The sequence below is a fragment of the Hyperolius riggenbachi genome, chromosome 11 (genome assembly GCF_040937935.1).
Source record: "Hyperolius riggenbachi isolate aHypRig1 chromosome 11, aHypRig1.pri, whole genome shotgun sequence".
Taxonomy (NCBI): domain Eukaryota; kingdom Metazoa; phylum Chordata; class Amphibia; order Anura; family Hyperoliidae; genus Hyperolius; species Hyperolius riggenbachi.
The window spans coordinates 195,734,954-195,755,545 of record NC_090656.1 but is presented as its reverse complement, the minus strand read 5'-3'; the positions used below and the strand labels follow the sequence as shown (position 1 = coordinate 195,755,545).

General features: G+C 42.8%; 1 protein-coding gene across 1 annotated transcript in view; it reads left to right on the top strand.

Annotated features, from left to right (window-relative positions):
- MYBPC3 (myosin binding protein C3) overlaps positions 1-20,592 on the top strand; it is a 217,473-nt gene that overhangs the window by 136,686 nt on the left and 60,195 nt on the right. Inside the window, exons 14-21 of the mRNA XM_068260679.1 lie at positions 918-1,084; positions 2,311-2,476; positions 3,999-4,105; positions 6,974-7,003; positions 7,100-7,236; positions 11,291-11,356; positions 15,938-16,097; positions 18,813-18,917. Coding sequence (XP_068116780.1) covers positions 918-1,084; positions 2,311-2,476; positions 3,999-4,105; positions 6,974-7,003; positions 7,100-7,236; positions 11,291-11,356; positions 15,938-16,097; positions 18,813-18,917 — 938 coding nt within the window. The remainder of the gene's footprint in view (positions 1-917; positions 1,085-2,310; positions 2,477-3,998; positions 4,106-6,973; positions 7,004-7,099; positions 7,237-11,290; positions 11,357-15,937; positions 16,098-18,812; positions 18,918-20,592) is intronic.

Here is a 20,592-nt window from a genome sequence, read left to right as displayed (position 1 = left end):
CTGGTGGTGGAAGAGGGGTGATGGAAGAGATTCTTCCATTAGGGCCCATTCACATTTGAGCGTTTTGCCGGCGATTTCGGCAAAACGCTCAAACACTAACGCTTTTGAAAGCGCTAGTGTACTAAAACCCTATGGGCCCATTCTTACGTGGGCAATTTGCGGTAATCGCCGCAAATCGCCCAAAAACGCAAATGCGTAGCCTGCACAATTTTCAGGCGGTTTCAGTGCTAAACGCGATCGCGGAGAAATCGCTGCCATGTCCAGTGATTTTTCCGCATGAAATATTGGAAAAATCACTCCCGCAAAACGCCGGCAAAAATCGCCCGCGTTTTGCGCTTCTAAGTGTGAATGGGCCCTTACCCTCAGTTATCACCTCAGTTTTCTTCACCCTTTTTTGTTTCATTAATTTTGTTTTTATTTTATTTTTTTACTTGTTTTACTAGTTTTTAAGACAATGCCACCATTACTAATAAAAATGAAAGGCAAAAAACTTTACACTTTATTCAAGGACAACTATACTGGTTGGAATTTGATGTAATGTAGAGTGCTGCAGGATGGTAGATCAGTGAAATCATTTCAGAGAGATTATTATGTACTCCATGTTTGTTTCTTACCTTGTACATTGCCATGGAATGTGTTGGCACATTATACATCACTAATCATATTAATGGCAACATTTATGGCAAAAGCTAATGGACATTTATGTCAGTGTTTGACACCCAGTGCTGATGGAAAGCAATAGATGGACACCACCCATAGCTTCTGACAGCCAATCAGATGCACGTGCATGAGTCCACCATGAATGCCACAGCCATCCATATATGGCTATTGGTACCACAGAGTGGCTGGCAAGCGGTGACTGCACTGCCTCCGTTACCCCATGTGAACTAATCTTATGGCTTGTTTGTTTCCCACAGGGAAAAGGACGGGGTAGAGCTGACCAGAGAAGAAACCTTTAAATATCGCTTTAAGAAGGATGGCAAGAAGCATTATCTATACATTAACGAGACTACACTGGAAGACAGCGGCAACTACACTGCGAAGACCAACGGAGGAGAATCTGTTGCTGAGCTGATGGTGCAGGGTGAGTGCCAAGAATGGTACTATAGCACCAGGATAAGGTTCTCCAGCACCAACGGCAGAGATTCACCCCCCCCCCTGGGTTTCTCCCCCTCCAGTATAGGTAGCCAGATGTACTCCCAGTATCAAGTAAGTTCCTTACCCCCCTCCCCCAGTATAAGTAGCTAGATATGTCCCAAGTATTAGGTAGGTCCCCCAATATAGTTTGCCAGATGTGCCTCCCTCCAGTATTAGGTAGCCCCCTTCCCCAGTGTAGATATCAGTTCGGACTCCAGTATTAGGTAACCCCCCTCCTGGCCCTGCACCCAGAAGCTCCCAAGACTCTACCTTGGCCTAACCCTAAGAGAGTACATTCAATGATGGGCCGAAATTTTGCGTTGAAATTCGCATTTACGCATTGTAGTCATAGTGTGATAGTTCAGGGAAAATCGTACTTAATTGCGTATGTAATAGTAATTTTTCATAATTACGCATAATTTTTCACGTAATTGTCGCAAAATTTCGCATAATTTGGTGCCGACTTTAGCCCTCATAGATGCTATTGCTACCAAAATTGCTACATATGTTAAGCAGAATAGTGAGTACAAGTAAAAAAAAAAAAAATTTCAAAAAGACCATGTATTTTTTGAGAAAATTTTAAAAATGCAAAGAAAAATTGTTTTTAAATTGTAATTTTTCTGAGTTTAAAAAACATTTTTTCTTTGCATTTTTAAACTCAATTTTCTCAAAAACTACAAGGTCTTTTTAGAAAATTATTTTTTTGACTTGTATCCACTATTCTTCTTAACATACGTAGCAATTTTGGAGTCAGTAGCATGTACGGGGGCTTTGCTATTCACTGCCAAAATCGGCACGAAATTACATGAAAATTACGCAACATTACGAATGACTGTACAAAATCAAGTAAATATAGAAATCGTAATTACGTATAGGCGAAATTGCAAAAATTCATATTGGTCTAGCTGTGCCACAGAAGGCATGGTGAGTTCAGGTTAGAAGAAGAGAAGTGAATAGGACCAATAGTAGATCGGGGTGAAGAGACATCTATAATTTGATCCAGGTGCCCCCTGCCATACTCGGCTGAGTTACAGTACCACTAGGTCATCAGTGGGCCATCATAAAATGGAGGCAGCTCAGAAGGCTTTGTCACTGTCTGACATGCAGCAGTCATCTTTCATCTTTGGGTTGAAGTGTCTCAGCATCACACGTATCATTTTATCTCCTTTGCAGAGAAGCAGCTGGAGGTCCTCCAAGGGGTGGCTGACCTGACAGTGAAGGCCAAAGAGCAGGCCGTCTTCAAGTGTGAGGTGTCCGACGAGACCGTTACTGGAATATGGGTGAAGAATGGCAAGGAAGTGATTCCCAATGATAGGATCAAAATCTCCCACATCGGAAGGTCTGAATGTTACATCACAACCCTGTATAACCTTTATATGCATGCTTGTATGTTCCGGGGTCTCTTCCCAAACAATGTGGGGAACCTAACATAACAACTTCACATTCTCCACCAAACCTTGGAGCCACATCCAATCTTTACCTCATCCTAATGAAGGACTGGGACTGCAGCCTGCAAGCTTGATTTTTAGTAAAATGGCATTTTGCGGCCTTTGAGCCCCTTGTAATATCCTAGTGGTTCTGGGTCACCATGAGCTATCTAGGAACTCACCATAAGCTATCTAGGAACTCTGTAAACACTTGATTGCCTGCCCACCTCAAAGGCTGGGTTTCCACTACACAGCAGCCACATGGTTACAGAAGATCCGATCTGCTGTGTCCATCCACTTCCGTTTCAACGAATTCTGGTGCCAGTTGTGATGGACACCTCCAGGCCTTCACCACTCAGGCCAAATTAAAGTATATTTGACAGAGTGTCCAATATACTCACTTTCCTTTTTGCTGCAGTGACATAACATAAAACTCTGGAAAAATATACAGGAGTGAGTATCAAATACACTCTCCTTCTGTATTATTATAATGATCTATTAATGGGAAGAGGTAAGAGAGGGGCAGGGTTTTCTTCTCTTCTTCCTGTTTTTCCCTATCGTGCCTGTCCATTTTAAGTGAGAATGGATGTAGTCCACTTTTCTACGGTGTTTCTTTGATGTCTAGAAAAGTTATGCAGGACTTGAGTTTGTCTTCTGCTACCACAATGGTGACAATGGATGCGTTAAAAATAAAGAATTCGTAATAATGTTTGCAAAAGTCCTTGTGGTGTACAGATGTAAAGTGAAGCGTTTATTCCTGCTTAACCATAGCTGGCTATCGGCAATCAAGCAATCCTTTTAGTTCAGGGCTATACATTGCTAGAATGAATGGCCAACCCCTGCATACAAAACACTACCACCTGGCAATTATTTAATTAGTGCAAGTGTAGAAAATACATAAATATGCTTTGTTACTCAGGAGGCAAGATCAGAGCTTCTAGACAGGTTGTGCTACAGAGAGATTGCAGCATCTTTCCAGTCATGAAAAGATGTGCAATTTCATCTTACAATCATTTCATGGAACAAATTGGCATTTTTTTTTTTTGGGGGGGGGGGGGGGTTGTCTCAGTTTCTAATCCATTCCATAAAGTGACCTCCCAGAATACCCTAATACCATTTTGCTGGTTAAGATCCAGTGATGGCAACTGCAAACCTGGTCCCTGAGATGTTTCCCTTAACTTGACAGTAGGGTAGGCTTAAACTAAGAGAGGCCATGTGGGAAGTTGTGCAATGTGGTGCTAGGAATCGTGGGAGGGGTGGTGCTAGTCAGGGCATAGGGGTTGGGATCCAGACCTTGGCTGTGTTTTTAATCTCGGACATGCTCTGTTTAATTAGGATGGGAGGAGTGGGTGGGGGTGCACAAACGTATTAAAAAATGTGAAACCATCCTGTAATTTTAACAGTTTTATTGCAAAGTGTTTCCTCTGGCCATAGGGTGCACAAGCTGACCATCGATGATGTGGTTTCATCTGATGAAGGAGACTATTCCTTTATCCCCAACGGGTTTGCCTTCAATCTGTCCGCCAAGCTGCACTTTATGGGTGAGTAGAGCGACTCCAGTCAAGACTTGTAAATGCATGAGAAACAGTCTAACCCTGGAGAATCTTGGCTAACCAGGCTGTCCCAGAGAAAAAAACACGTCATGCCATTATTGCTAATGCACTGTAAAGAGTTTAAGATGCCACCACTAAGACTCAGCTGATTCAGAATAACATTGACTCATCCCTGACACCAGACCTCTCCTACATGTTCCTGCTTCTACAGTGAGTCATGAGTGAAGGAAGTTTAGGCACTTGGTAAGTACTGAAGTCTCTGGACTGAGTTCTTTATGTATTATTAATCTACAATCTTATTAACCCCTCAGTGGTGAAGTGGTTAAGAAGTGAAATCAAGTTTAATGGATTTACAGAAAGTGTGCAATAATTGATTAAACAAAATTAGGCAGGTGCATAAATTTGGGCACCACAGAAAATACATGAAATCAATATTTAGTAGATCCTCTTTTTGCAGAAATTACAGCCTCTAAACACTTCCTGTAGGTTTCAATGAGGGTCTGAATTCTGATTGAAGGTATTTTGGACCATTCCTCTTTACAAAACTTCTCTAGTTCATTCAGGTTTGATGGCTTCCGAGCATGGACAGCTCTCTTTAACTCACACCACAGATTTTCAATTTTATTTAGGTCTGGGGACTGAGATGGCCATTATTATTATTATTATTTATTTATTTATTTATATAGCACCAACATCTTCCGTAGCGCTGTACCTAGTACAATGCACTATGAACATTGTACTTGTTCCTCTGCATGAATACCTTAGTTGATTTTGAGCAGTGTTTAGGGTCGCTGTCTTGTTGAAAGATCCAGCCCCAGTGCAGCTTCAGCTTTGTCACTGATTCCTGGACATTGGACTCCAGAATCTTCTGATACTGAGTGGAATCCATGCGTCCCTCAACTTTGACAAGATTCCCAGTCCCTGCACTGGCCACACAGCATGATGGAACCACCACCATATATTACTGTAGGTAGCAGGTGTTTTTCTTGGAATGCTGTGTTCTTTTTCCTACATGCACGCCCCTTGTTATGCCCAAATAACTCAGCACCTTATTCTCAAATTAAGTTGGCTTGTCCAAATGTGTTTTAGCATACCTCAATTGGCTCTGTTTGTGCTATGGACAGAGAAAAAGCTGCCTCTGCATCACTCTCACATACATCATCTCCTTGTGTAAACTTTGCCAAATGATTGAACAATGCACAGTGACTCCATCTGCAGCAAGATTATGTTGTAGGTCTTTGGTGCTGGTGTGTGGATTGACTCTGACTGTTCTCACCATTCATCGCTTCTGTCTATCCGAGATTTTTCTTGGTCTGCCACTACGAGCCTTAACTTGAACTGAGTGTGTGGTCTTCCATTTCCTCAATATGTTCCTAACTGTGGAATCAGACAGCTGAACTATCTGAAACAGCTTTCTGTATCCTTCCCCTAAACCATGATAGTAAACAATCTTTGTCTTCAGGTCATTTGAGAGTTATTTTGAGACCCCCATGTTGCTACTCTTCAGAGAAAATTCAAACAGGAGGTAAACTTACAATTGACCCCATTAAATACTCTTTCTCACAATTAGATTCACCTATGTATGTAGGTCAGGGGTCACTGAGCTTACCAAGCCAATTTGAGTTCCAATAATTACTTCTAAAGGTTTTGGAATCAATAAAATGAAAATTATGAAAATTAACAAGGTTGCCCAAACTTTCGCATCCCACTGTATTATATTGCTCCACTGCACTACTCTGCAGTAGGGGAGGCAGAGGTCCCCTTAGCCCCCTGCCCCTCACGGTCACTATAATTATGCCTTCGGTTTGAGACTGTTCAATTAATGTTAAATGTTAACAAACAATTTGGCCCATGACTTACACTATGTTTTAGATTTTGACCCCTTACGTGATTGAGTTTGACACAGCTGTTCAGGGCTGACTGTCAGAGATGAGCTCCGGATAAAATTCCTTAGCGGGTGTGTTCGGAGTTAAACTTACCTAGAAGCCTTCTTCTTTAACCCATCCCACGGCGCGTCCCACGCTGCGTTCCAAGCCGCGGTCAAGTGACTACAAACACTTCCTCCTTCCGGGTTGAAGGAGGAAGCATAGTAGTCATCCCTGCTGACTGTATCAACTCCCTAATCTTCAGAGACCCTACAGCGAGCAGCGGTGACCCCCTGCATGCGTGACCCCGAGCCACGCGCACCCTGATAGCGCGACCATTGCCGGTTTGGCTCTGCTGGCCGGAGGGTCTCTGAAGGAAAGCCAAGCACAGGATGACTGCAGGGGGCTGCAAGAAACCCCATGTAAGTTAATCTGATGTTTTTATTTGGCTTTAGATCTCTTTTAAAGGTAATCAGAGCTGAGATAAACTAAAAGTTTTATACATACCTGCGGCTTCCTCCGGCCCCATGCGCAAGGATCGCTCCCACCCCGCTGTCCTCAGTCTTGTCCCTCTACAGTACCGGGTTCCATAACTTCAGCCAGTCTGCGCAAAAGAAGTGTGCCCTATGTATTTGTCCAGAAGCTGCCGGAGAGATACGTAGAGGGGGTACTTCTCTTGCGCAGACTGGAGGAAGTTACGGGAAATGCTACTGAAGAGGGAGAAGGCTGAAAACGGCAGTGTGGGAGTGATCAGTGCGCATGGAGCTGGAGGAAGCCCCAGGTATGTATAAAACTTTTAGTTTATCTCAGGTCTGATACACTTTAAATCACCAGTGAGTGAAAGCAATAATAGGTAAGCATAACCCCTAGTGCTTCCAACAGAATATTTGTACCTGTGTGTCCTTTGTGGCCATGTCTATGAATAAAGTTATGTATTCTTTCTAAGTGATTTAGTTTCATATTTTTCTTTCTTTGTCTTTTTCTGCATTAGAGGTGAAGATTGATTTCGTCCCCAGACAAGGTACTTTGAGGAATCGTTTGTGTTTGTCCCTTGTCGGAAGTGTCCCTATAACCACCTCCTTCTGATTGTTTTCCTGCATCTAATTTCCCCCCACAGAGCCACCAAAGATTAAGTTGGACTGCATGTCTGGATGTGCTGACACCATTATAGTGGTTGCCGGTAATAAGCTGCGGTTGGATGTTCCCATTGCTGGTGATCCAGCACCTACTGTGGTCTGGAGCAGAGGAGACAAGGTAACGTGGAACTGTGTGTTTTTCTCTCTTGTTATAATGGTCTGGATGCATGCATACCTTACAGATTAATGGGCAAGATGTTTACTGCAATAGCCAATCAAATATCTTTATTTAAAGTTAGGTTGCACAAACACCTGTCTTTCCTCAGTTTTTTTCTACTACACATGGAGTTATTGCCTGAAAAAAGTGGTGTCCTTTAGTGTCCCCAACACCATTGGCCTTAGTTACTTGCCTACCTTTATAGTGCTCTCTATTCTTTAGAACGTTCCAATTAGACTTTCATTATCATGCTCCCCAGCAGAGATGGAGTGGGTGTCAGGAAATGTGGGTTCCGTAGGTGCCACAGAGGTTTTGACGCCCATGTTAATATCGGCAATTAATGGAAATTGTGGCGCCCAATAAAATAGGAAAACTTCATCTACAAATTGTGACTGCTCAGGCGCTCTTTTATCGGGCTCCATGGGTGCCCACCTTTTCCTTTATTGCCGATATTAACATGGGCCCCTATGGAGTTCCTAAAATTCCACGGCACCCAATAATTTTTGTGTACAATGGCGGTGGTGGTGTGGTTTGCGGCGGGGGGAAGGGGGTGGTTAGGTTAGGCAACAGTGGGGCGGATCAGTTGAGGTTAGGCATCAGTGGAGGGAATCACTTGGGAGAGGGGGGGGGGTGATTAGGGTTAGGCATCGGTAGAGGGAGTGTACTGGGTTATTTTCTAAGTCATATCCTTAGATATGAGAAGATGGTGAGAAGTTGCAACTTTATTATTCTCCTGTTCTTTATTTTTGGCTTGCCAACTATGGAACTTTGGGCATTAGCTTAAAAAAACAACAACACTTTTAGACAGGAAGTCTCATGCTCCATTAAGGTTCCTGATGGCCTGTGATCATTCATCTTACTCTATGGTTCTCTTCTCCCCTTTGTGCCACTGTGCTGTTAGTGAAGATATTATAACACCTCTTTTCAAGTGGCCACTGCTTCCCAATCGTTTCCAATAATTACTACTATGCTAGATTAAGGGAATGGCCACCAGTCCCTCACCTCTGCCATCTCCAATGACCTGAACTGATGACCACTGAAGATGTTTTGGAGGGGTTAGTCACTCACTGTCCATTCACTGTAGCAACAGGGAGGAATTGTTTTCAGGTGTTTATAGCCAGGGCTCATTGGTTGTGCCTTTAAAATAATTATTGTCTCAATCAATGAAACCCATACACATATTCTATACCATTTTGGGGTCTTCTTTTTTGTATGGATATGATAATTTTATTGAAAAATGTCTCTGTACAATCTTTATGTTGTAATACTGCCGTCATCTCCAACTACTGTCACCCGTTCCTTTACTGCTCTATGTAAATTACCCATTACCCTTTGTGGCTTTTAACCTCCCTGGTGTTCAGTTTCCCCAGGATTTCTGTGCAAAAAGTGATTCAATTAATTTTCATAACCTTTTTTTTTTCCTGTAACTTGTCAAAAAGTGTCAAGCAAGGGTCTAGTATACAGTGCAGGAGAGTATTGACGTGTATGCACACCAATACTGTCCACAGCATGTTTAGTATTGACGTGTATAACCCTCAATACCGCTAGGGAGGATTTATTATGGTTTTTTTGTGTCATATTTTTGTGTTTGTTTCTTTCAAGTTTGTAACTGACACAACACCCCACCCCCCATCTTAATTAATGTACAGTGTTGGTGTTTGTTTCAGGCTGACATGGCAGCTTTGGTGCAGGAATCACAGGGTGCCTGCCTACTACAGATCATTTCTCATAGGTCACAGGCATGGGCAAACTTGGCCCTCCAGCTGTTGAGGAACTACAAGTCCCACAATGCATTGCAGGAGTCTGACAGCCACAGTAATGACTCATAAAGGCAAATGCATTGTGGGATTTGTAGTTCCTTAACAGCTGGAGGGCCAAGTTTGCCCATGCCTGTCATAGGAGCTCCATGCTGTGAGAGAACTGAAAAGTGCCATTCTCCACACTCTGTTTCAAGTTTTGTCTTTCCCCTTCCTGTTTACAGTGCTATTGAGGTGTTCTCAATAGTTTGTGCCAGTCATTGCTCTGTGTGCAGCAGGAAAAGGTGGAGCAAAACTTCATGTCAGAAGCGGAACACTAAAATATAGGTCCTCTTGGGTGCTCAGAAAAGACTGGAATATAAGACAGGTGCTTGCAGGCTTTTTGTGATATCTGCAGCTAAAGCCCCATTACAGGCACATATGTTTTCATAGACCTTTGTAGTCGCTCAGTAGTACAGCTTTTTTATATCTATGTATAGTTCATGGTAAATAAATCACTTTTATGGCTTGTTCACACTATGAGCGCTTTTGTTTTTTTTAAGAGCTGTCGATTTTTAAAAGCGCTTGTGCAATGATTTCCTATGTATCCTCACATGAGTGATGAGCTTTCTTTCCAATCACAATCGCGGCTCCTGCACCATTTCCTGAGTGTTTGCGCTTCAATGCAAGGTATAGGTAAATCGGTGAGCGCTTGAAAAAGCGACTGGAAATGCGATTTTATGAGCGCTTTTCCTCACAAATTACCTTAAAGTTATTTAGTTCCAGGTCAAAGAGTTCACTTCCTGATTGTTTCTTTAAAAAAAAAAAAAACGCTAAGGGCCAAACAAAAGCGATTAGAAAAGGGCTTCTAAGAATTGCTAATCGCTCAGAAAGTGCTGGGAAAAGCACTTAGAGAAGCGCACAGAAAAGCGCGTGCGATTGCGTTGGCGATTCCTAATGTGAACAAGGCCTTCAATTAGATGGTCAGCGGCCCAGATGCTGGCCACTTCCTGCAACACAGTTTCTTATTGCTACAGATTGCTATCTTCTCAAAGAGATTCAGTCTGTGCTATCGATTTTGAACTCTGAACAGTAAGATGATGTAATCCAAGACAATTTTAGACAGAAAATATTTTTAGCAGCAAGAGGATCAGTTTACATGAAAAAGGGTAACTTTGTAGCCCTGAGTAAACCAGTTTAGGTACATTTAGATATAAATGTGGAGATGGGTTATACGATTCTGTCAGGTTGAAGCTGGATAGTGTGTACTGCCTTCCCTAAAAGGATTTAGTCACACAGGCAGCTGAAGCTGAAGGGCTGTAAGGTGGCACCCGTCTCCTGGAGTACATGCAAACATGATGCCAGCCACCCCTAGGTGCATTCAATTGCAAGCGGAAGGCACTTGTTGACGTCATATTTGAAGCTGAAGCATGCAGTTCAACTGTCTGTGTGAAAGAGCCCTTTAAATGACAACCATCACGAAAAATAGTAAACTTTAAAACACATACACATAAATGTAATTTTCTCTGAGAGTAAAATGCACTATAATTTACTTTTTTCCTATGCTGCTGTCACTTACAGTAGGCAGTGACAATCTGACAGATCTGTCCAGGTTTGGGACAAGTCCGTCTCCTCATGGGGGGTTATCAGTATTTTTTTATTTACAAAAGTACTTACTGAACTGGAAATGTTCAGTTCAATTGCCAAAATAGTGTGCAAAATGAGAAGGCCGGTATCTTTGTATAGATCCTTTCCAGGGAATGCTTTTATAAAGAATAAAGGTTATACTGAGAATCTCCCAGGAAAAAATGGACTAGTCCAAATTCTGTCAGATCTGTCAGCTTTTTACTACCTACTGTAACTGGCAGCAACATAGGAAAATAGTTATTTATAGTGTAATTTACTCGAGGGAAATGTACATTTTTTATGTACAGTATGTATTTTACATTTTACATTTTTTTTTTATGATCGGGTTCCTTTAAAAGATATGATCTCATAAGATCTCATGCCAAAGCAGTATCTAAGGATATTAGTATAGTAACTTCCTAGCAACCAATCAGATTTCAGCAAGTTCAGAAAATCAGAACAATTCAAGCTGATTTCTGATTGGTTGCTGTTTGTTATTGCACCACCTTACACTTTGCCATCCTTACCAGGTAATGTCAAACAAGCATCTGCATTTTAATGCAGACAATACATACACGAGCAGTAATGTTTTCACCCCGTATATCCCAGCGCTTTGTCCTTCCTTCCATCTCAGCTGTGTTTTCCACAATCAGGTTATTGAGCAGAGAGCTGTCAAGACTGATAATGAATCTGGGGTGGACATGAATGAAGATACGGATGTAAGTGGGGCACGGAGTCATTCCAGGGCCCTGAAATGCACAAAATCACTTGTACTTATCTCACGCGTGTACCATCCCCTGTGTGATCACATACCACTCACCATCACTTCTGCTTTGTTGCTTTACTGTATGTGGGGGAGAGGGGTGCAGGTCAAATGTTTATTTCCTCTGAATTAGCCTTTCTGTGTAGGCCTGGTTACTGATCATGATGTAGAGATAATTGGGAGAAGCACATAAGGTAGCAACGTCATGCTGCCCCTACCCTGTGTAATGCCTTGCCAAGCTCAAGACAGCTCCAACCCTGGACACGTTTAAATCAAAAATGAAAGACCACCTGTTTAGTCTGGCATTTATGATCACAGAACTTTTTCCACTGTACACGCCTGCAAGTACTGATCTGAGACAAGCTTATGCACTTTGGGTCCTATGGGAGAAAAGCGCTTAACTAATGTTTTGTTGTGGTCCTTAATGGGTGCACCAGCACACCTGCAGTAACCTTTATTCAGCTGATAAGGGCAATAAATATTATGAGTGATCCAGGAAACACAAAAGCTTGCAGTTTACTTGCTCATATATTGCAAAAAATAATGCACAACCAGGGGCGCAACTAAAACTCTGTGGGCCTCCGGCAAGACTCTGCCGGTAGGTAGGTTCCTCTGGGAACTTAGAATCCCATATCCCAAAAATATATTTGTAGGTTGTCTTTCACCTAAATTGGCTCAATGCTACAGTAGTGATCTTTAACTATGGTGAGTACTTCAGATTGTGAGCCCCTTTTTAGGGCAGTTAGTTACAGGAATTATTCAGTGTACTCTATAAGGTACTGTACTATGGAAAATGTCAGTGCAATTTAAGTGCACAGTAAGAATAGTAGATGAAAGTGGACAACTTGATTGGAAAGTATTAGGTAAACCGGTTGATGGAGAAGGATTTGGCTGTACTTGCAGGCCTTAGACGCAGCGACAGCATGCATTGTCAATCAGCAACTTACACAGCTGCCAATATGATGTCATCTTTGGCTTATGGTGGGCGCAGCTTCAAGAGAAAAGAGACATGATTTGACTTCATTGTAAATTATTAATAAAACTTGATCTCTGACCCTTCCATTCATTATGGACATTGCTTCACAAGAATGACTTGGAACAACGTTATAAAGACTAACATACAGCGTTAGATCTGTTTATACTGGACAAGAGGCACTTAGTATGATCACCATGTATAAATACATAAAAGACTCATGCCCAAACCACAGAGACCAACTGTTTATTTTAAGGTCAAGAGATGACTCTCCCATGTCTGGTTAAAAAAAAATAAGAGATTTAAAGGGAACCTTAAGTAACATGTTACCTATATGATGACATAAACATGTGTATATACATTGGCAAGCATACAAATAATTAGGCTGTGTTCCTTTTCTTCTTTTTCTGCCTAAAAGAGTTAAAGAGGAACTTCAGCCTAAACAAACATACTGTCATTAAAGAGACAATGAAGCAAAAAAAAAATATGATATAATGAATTGGTTGTGTACTATGAATAATTACTAGAAGATTAGCAGCAAATAAAATATTCTCATATTTTTATTTTCAGGTATATAGTGTTTTTTCTAACATTGCGTCATTCTCTAATATGTGCAGATTACACAACACTCAGCATTCAAAATGATTCTTTCAGAGCAGTCTGTGAACTAATCGTATACAATATCAGATAGCGCTATTTAAGAACCTTATACACACTAAACCAAAAAAGACATAATGCTGCCTTTTAAAATCATAAAAATTACTGCACAGCTTTAATAAACCTCAATTCATAGGTAAAAATGCATATAGTGGAAAATTAATAGTCATTAGTTGTATAAATATACATAAGCAATTAATTTACTCTCAAATTGGAGATTAGTGTATTAATCCATTGATTGATCATAATGCAGCCTGAGGCTTAAATGCTCTTGATAATAAGGTGATTAGTTCCCATATAAGGATATTCGGAGATGATACTCCTTATTGTGTAAACATTGAATGGCATACAGTGGAGTTCCAATGTGAGAGGGTCCTGGTCTTTAAAACACAGGTGCACTTAAGTCCTCTTCACTAAGCTTAGCGTGCTAAAATGTTCCTAGGTCAGTGACCAAATGGATTGTAGTGAGTACTCACGATCCCAGATGTTAAGAAAGCATGAGCCGTAGAATACACACGGGTCTTGAGGGGGAGCCGCTCAATCTCACTGGCCCCGGCCGGCAGCACATTGAGAGAGACTACACGAACTGCAGGACGGCCGCTGCAGGGTCGGGCAGTCTGTCCGGCTCCCGGAAGAGATGCGCTGTTACTGTGAGCGAATTCCGTTCCTTCACCGCTGTGTGCTGGCTCAGATCAGCCACCCTCTTCCTCGTACTGTGTGACGTCACACATGATGCCTGGTCCTGACGTTTCGGGAGGAACGCCTCCCTTTCTCAAAATTTTATATACAGTCTGTGAACTAATGAACTCTCCTCTGCCAGAGGAAAAGTAAATAGTTAACTAACAGTTGAGATAATAAAAGTCAGAAAACAGCCCTCTCCACGACTTTTGAAAGTCGTAGAGATAATGGCTTTTTTGTATAGAGATAACAACTGGAGTTTCTTAACTCTTCCTGTACTGGAAACAATTAGACTGATGTATCTGATCTTAATGTTTTATTTCTTAGCTGTACTACACATATAAATCATAATATCATATATTTTTTTTTCGCTTCATTGTCTCTTTAAGTTACATTAGTTATCTTAATTAAAATAGATAGATAATATAATCTTTTACCCACCCTGTTTTAAAAGAACAGGCAAATGTTTGTGATTTCATGAGGGCAGCCATCTTTTTTGTTGAAAGGAGGTGACAGGGAGCATGAGACACAGTTCCAACTGTCCTGTGTCCTGATCACCCCTCCCAGCTGCTAGGCAACGAGAACAACAACATCAGAAATCCCATCATGCTTTGCACAGCATCGGGAAAAATGCCCTGGCAGTTTTCTTTGATGGGGTGGGGCTTAGCTTCTAAGCAGCTAATAATTAGGCTTGGGTATGAAAAACAAAGTTCTGATGCTGTGAAACTGTTAAAGAAACACTAAGCCTTTTCAGTGCTGCTGAGTAGATTTTTAGTCTGGAGGTTCACTTTAACATTCAGCTATGCAACTGACCATAGCATAAGCCTCACTGATAAGTATGGTAATTAAAGCCATAAAGCTCTTTCCTGCAGAGAATAGCTTCACGCTGCATGGGGATAGATAAAAAAGGTCAATAGTTCATATATTTTAGCTCTCTGGACACAAACACACTGTGTCATTGAGCAGATTAAAAACTTAAAAATGTAGATTTATTGTTTTTTAACGTAACATAAAAAGTTGGGATATCTACAAAGGTCATTTTTAGGAGTTGGAGGATATATATAATTGTTTATCTCATCTGTTTATTTTAACTTAAAGACAACCTGAAGCAAGAGGTATATGGAGGCTGCCATATATATTTCCTTTTAAAGTGTACCAGAGCTCTGTTAAATAAAAGATTTATAAATAACTGGGACTTCCTCCAGCCCCATCTGCTCGGATCACTCCCTTGCCACTTTCCTCCGCTGCCCGCAGGTCCCGTCACTGCTGTCAGTCGCAGCCAGTCTACGCAGGAGAAGTATGCTCTTTGCGTATCTCTTCAGCAGCTGCTGGAGAGATAGGTAGAGGGCACACTTCTCTTACGCCCGACTGGCTGCGACTGACGGAGGTGCGGGGACCCGATATAACAGAGCTCTGGTTTCCTTTAAAATACCAGTTTCCTGACAGTCATGCTGATCTCTGCAGTAGTGTCTGAAGCACACACCCGAAACAAGCATGCAGCAAATCTTGTCAGATTTTTTGGCAGAAACAACTGATCTGCATGCTTATTCAATGTATAAGGCTAAAAGTATTAGGGGCAGAGGATCAGCAAGACTGCCAGGCAACTGGTATTGTTTAAAATTAAATAAATATGTCAGCCTCCATATACTTCTCACTTTAGGTGTCCATGACCAGTAATCATCATCCATAATCTCCATTAGCAGCTGCAATATTTGGGCACTGATGATCAGCAGTCTTATAGCCGAGCACCAGATATTGACTAAAATGTGACTATAATGTGAAACCAAGTGCTTGCACTGAGGCGCTAGACTTGACTGATCCAGCTCTCCAACCAGCCGCTTCATTATCACTTTACACCAACCCTTTATTTAGTTCAGGTATACCACAACTTAAAATGAAACACCTGCATACGTACCATAAACAGTTACAGAGACAAGGACAACAGATGAATGACCACAGACCTACTGCTATGGTCCACCATGACCCATCGCTACGAGTGTTAGAGCTACATTTAATTTAGTTGATTTTGGGTTTCTGCCCTCTCCATCCAGCATGGCTTATTCACTTGGAATGATTTTGCCACGTTTTCTTAGTTGGGCTTGTCCACATTGAACACCAACCACCACCATGCAACTGTCTTGTGTCCCACGTGTGTCACTCTTGCACTGTGTTCTCCCAGGGGACACTTCCCATAATTCTCTGTAAACTAACACACCTGAATCCTCACAGCTCCTTTCAGACAGCGATGGCCGAGTCCACGTGGAGACCTTTGCCGATCACTGCGTGTTCATCATTGAGGGGGCAGAGAAGTCCGACGAAGGAGCCTACACTGTGCTGGTGAAGAATCCCGCTGGAGAAGACAAGGCCAACATCAACATCAAAGTCATCGGTAAATCTCATTTTTATGGTTGAGATCAACCACCATTGGCACTGCTTTGCCACCCAATTACAAAAGAGACTGGTGGGAGGAGGCGCCTCAGGGAGATAAATTATACAATGAATAAAAGACTATAACACAAAGACTATATTTTGCGGGTCCTACCAACTTTTTCAGGTCAACAATATAATGTCTTTGCAGACAATCTTCTGGACTTGGAGCACCTGCTATTCATTTTACAATTTACCTTCCTTGGTTGCCTCCTCCCAACAATTTCAGTTTAGGGGTCTATCTGTAAAGCCTGAGAAGATGCAGTTGAATAGCAATAGCAAGCTCTGCTAGTAATAAGCCAAAACAGTTGCATCTGACTGTGCAAACACTCCTGATAGCAGTACAGGGCAGAAAAGTTTACAAGGTAATTATTTCTCTTGTGGGATCTAAATGAACCAGACTTTAGGTCACACTGACATGGCTACTGTTTATAGTTCAGGCTTAAAGTGAACCTGTACTGGCCAGGGAACAAACTGTTAAATACTTTCCTAGGTAGAGGGAATTCTTTGAATAGGCCAGAGGCTTACCATGTCCTCCTCGACCCCACCGTTGCTGCAATTTTATAATATGAACATATCTGTTTAGAGCTCGTTGGATACATTCTCATGGCCATGCTCCCCACCGTGTACGAGCACGACTGTACTGCACCTGCTCTAAAACGGACGAGCCTGCACAGAAGCCTAAGCCACTTAACATGATACAGTCTGTGCTCCTGCACAGGCATGGCTGGACTCATGCAGGCGCAGTACAGCGACACGTGTTCACAAAGGGGAGCGTGTCCGCAGACTCTCAGAGTGTGCCGGCCAGCAGCGGTGGTGTAGAGGACAGCGGGAGTCTCTGGACTATCCAGAGGCTTCCCTCTAACTAGGTAAGTATCAAACTTCTTGTTCCCTCGCCAGAACAGATTTGCTTTAAAATGTGGATACTCGATTCTTTGGGCGGCAGTTCAAAGCTGTGGTCTGTACTGATTCTCTGTACAATGCACAGTAATGCCAATTCATGAGACAAACAATGTGTCGTATCGCCTGTGTAAAGCAGGTAATTCGTTTAATGTAGAAAATGAGGGCAGATGAACGCTAAACACCAACTCCCCATATTTGCAAATTCCATAAGATAAACACATTGCCAACCCTTAAGGCTCGGTTCACACTGGACCGTGGGCATTAATGATCGCCGCAGATCCGCGCACCATCTGTTGTAATGTCATAGATAGCATTGTTGTCTATGACATGTACATGTTCTGTGTGGTGTCTGGTAATGCAGTGCAGGTAAGGATTATACACTCTGTGTCACCGCAATGGACACCGCAGAAATGTGCAAAAAGATCCTGAGTCCGGCAAAAGCGGTGCAGGAAATTTGGGTGCACTAGGCGCGACCATAGGCTGTAATGTGAATTATGGCAATAACGACAATCAGGCAGATGGAGCCCCAATTACCATTAAACAGAGCAATTTGTCCACCAGCAATAGCTGGAAACCGAATTATGTCTTTCCCTGGTATCCGTGGTGGCCTGGAGGGGGACTAGTAATTAACACAGCCGGGACTTTTGATTGAGCCATTTTTCTGCTTCACGCTGCACCCAAATTTCCTGGTGCACACTATTTGTTCAATGCAAAAATGGTCCAATATGGACTGTAGTGTGACCCTAATACTGGTTACTGTAATCTTAGTGTTAACCCCGAGTCAGGCTGGGAGAGGAAGCTCAGAGCGGTAACCCAGAGTTGGATCCATGGGAGGTGAGTAATGTGCAAGGCTGCTGCAGATCTATCTAGCGGTATGATTTTTTTAGGGTCTGAAAGCAGGTGAAAAAATTGCACCGCTTTTAGAACCTAAAATATGGAAATAATCATACCGTCTGGGAGGTTAAATCAGGCTTCTAAATTACACTAGACTTCCTTTGCTATGGAAACACTAATTGGTTCTTAGTAAGTACTTAAGCCACTAGAGGGCGCCAAACATTGACATACTGCAAGAGCCAGTATGTTCTTATACCACTAGAGCAGGGGTCTCAAACTCAATTTACCTGGGGGCTGCAGGAGGCAAAGTCAGGATGAGGCTGGACCACATAAGGAATTTCACAATCGAGGCGCATCGCCGCCTCTGCCCGCCCCTCTCACTCTTCCTTCACAGAGAGGGGCGGGGAGAGGCGGTGGTTGACGTCAGGAGGGGCAGATCAGCTCTGCCCCTTCCAGGAAATGCCGGCGGATTATCCCCCGGGCGATTTGGGGGCTCTGCAGCCCTCGTTTAGCGGCGGGGATGCTGCGGATTACTTGGGAGCACTGAAGCGAACTATAAGGAAGCTTTTGCCAGTGAGGGCCACAAAATATTGTATCGAGGGCCGCAAATGGCCCGCGGGCCGCGAGTTTGAGACCCCTGCACTAGAGGGTGCCAAACAATTACACACTGCAAGAGCCAGTAAGTTCATACACTACTAGAGGGCGCCAAATAATGACATGCTGCAGTGTACACAGCCATAATCAATGATATGCTAATAGAGTTTGTTTGCAATGTTGTAGCAAACAGAAGGCAAATGTGTAAGTAAATACTATATTAGTATTAGTGCGATTAGTCCGATATGTAAGAGCCCTCTAACTAATCATCTATATGAGGGCTCTTACATATCGGACCAGACGCTGCTGATGTACCTGGTGATTTACTGACTGCTTTTCATTACAGAGGTCCCAGACCCCCCTGAGGCTCCCAAGATTCTTAACATTGGAGAGGACTTCTGCACTGTACAGTGGGAGCCGCCCAAGTATGACGGAGGCATGCCAGTGCTGGGTAAGACAAACACTATTTTGTTGCTGTATCCAAGTTCCAAGTGTGGCTGCATCATGTTAAGGGGCGTAGCAATAGGGGTTGCAGAGGTTGCGACCGCATCGGGGCCCTTGGACCAGAGGGGCCCCGAAGGGCCCTCCCTCAACTACAGTATTAGCTCTCTATTGGTCCTGTGCCCATAATAATCACTTCTATAGATACTTTGAATAGTGGTAATCCTTAACAAACTGTTCCCCATCCCCTTCTTGCACCTCTGACACTGTAGGTTTCGGTGCGCCGTATCAATTGTTATGTATAGAGTGCTTGGGAGGCCCCATTGTAAAACTTGCATCGGGACCCACAACTCCTTAGCTACCCCACTGATCATGTTTCAGCTACAGATACATTTTAACGCCACTTATATACATTTGGAGGGTAGCTTTAGCTAGCTGTATTGTAGTGCTTTACTTGTTTGTATTCTGGAGTCAGCGATAGTAGATACAGCAGGTGGTGGTAATCAAGAGTGGTCTGCCCTGGGGTGACAAGGAATAAATTAGCATGCAGGGTTTCCCTTTAGCTGTACATCCTCTAAGGTCATGTACTGTATATAGAAATAGAGAGTGTGGAGGGTGTCTGAAATTGTACTTATAAGACAACTATTGCGAACATTGTAAAATATAAAATACATGCATATAAAATGTAGGTTTCTTCCAGACTAAAATGCACTATAAATTATTTTTTCCTAGGTCACTGCCACCAGAGGTGCCCATACATGTAGTGATGCTGGGTAGATTCAACCAAAAGACAGATCTCTCTCTTATCGAATCTGATTAGAGAGAGATCTGTATCGGCATACTCCGCAGGCCAATTCTTGATCGATTTCAGCATGAAATCTCCGAGAAATTCTGGAATCAGCCGAGTTCCCTGCGTCCACTGCATCCGCTGCCACCCTAGTGTATAAATGTGTGTCGTCCCCCCCCCCCCCCCCCTGGTGTGTGTATTTATACATCACCTGTCCTGTGTCGCCCCTTGAGCGGTGCCCATCCGTCTTCTGATTCCCCCGATCGTCTGTTAGCGCTAAACACGCTGCTGGCATATAGCAAATGACGTGTGTGTGATGTCACACATGCAACACGCCATCGCCATGTATACTGCTAATGGAAGAGCGGGGGATTATGAAAACGGATGGGCACCGGTGGGTGACATAGGACAGGTAATGTATAAATGCACCCATGAGGGGCACATTTATACATCGGGGAAACAGCACCATGGGTTTCATCAGTAATCACGATATCACTCGCCGTTAGCGCTGCGCACCTGATTGTCCACGATGGCCCAACATCTTGCAGCATGTCTGATCGATACATGTGACCAATTTCGGCCCGTAGATTGGGCATGATCTTGGCGGTACCACTTTTCATCCGATTACATAATAATTATTGAATCAGATGATCGATCGGCTGCCAAGTCGAGAGATGTATGCCCATCTTTACAGCACCAAGTGATTATTTTTTGTATTTATTGAAGCACTTGTTCAGTCCAATTGCCAGAATAGTGAGCAAATGAGTTAAGGGGACGTCCAAGATCTCTGCATAGATGCTTTCCAGCAAGCTTTTGAAAAGAATAAAATGTAATACTGAGGAGTTAGACTTGTCCAAAATCTGTCAGATCTTACAGCTTTTGTTTGCCTACTGTGAGT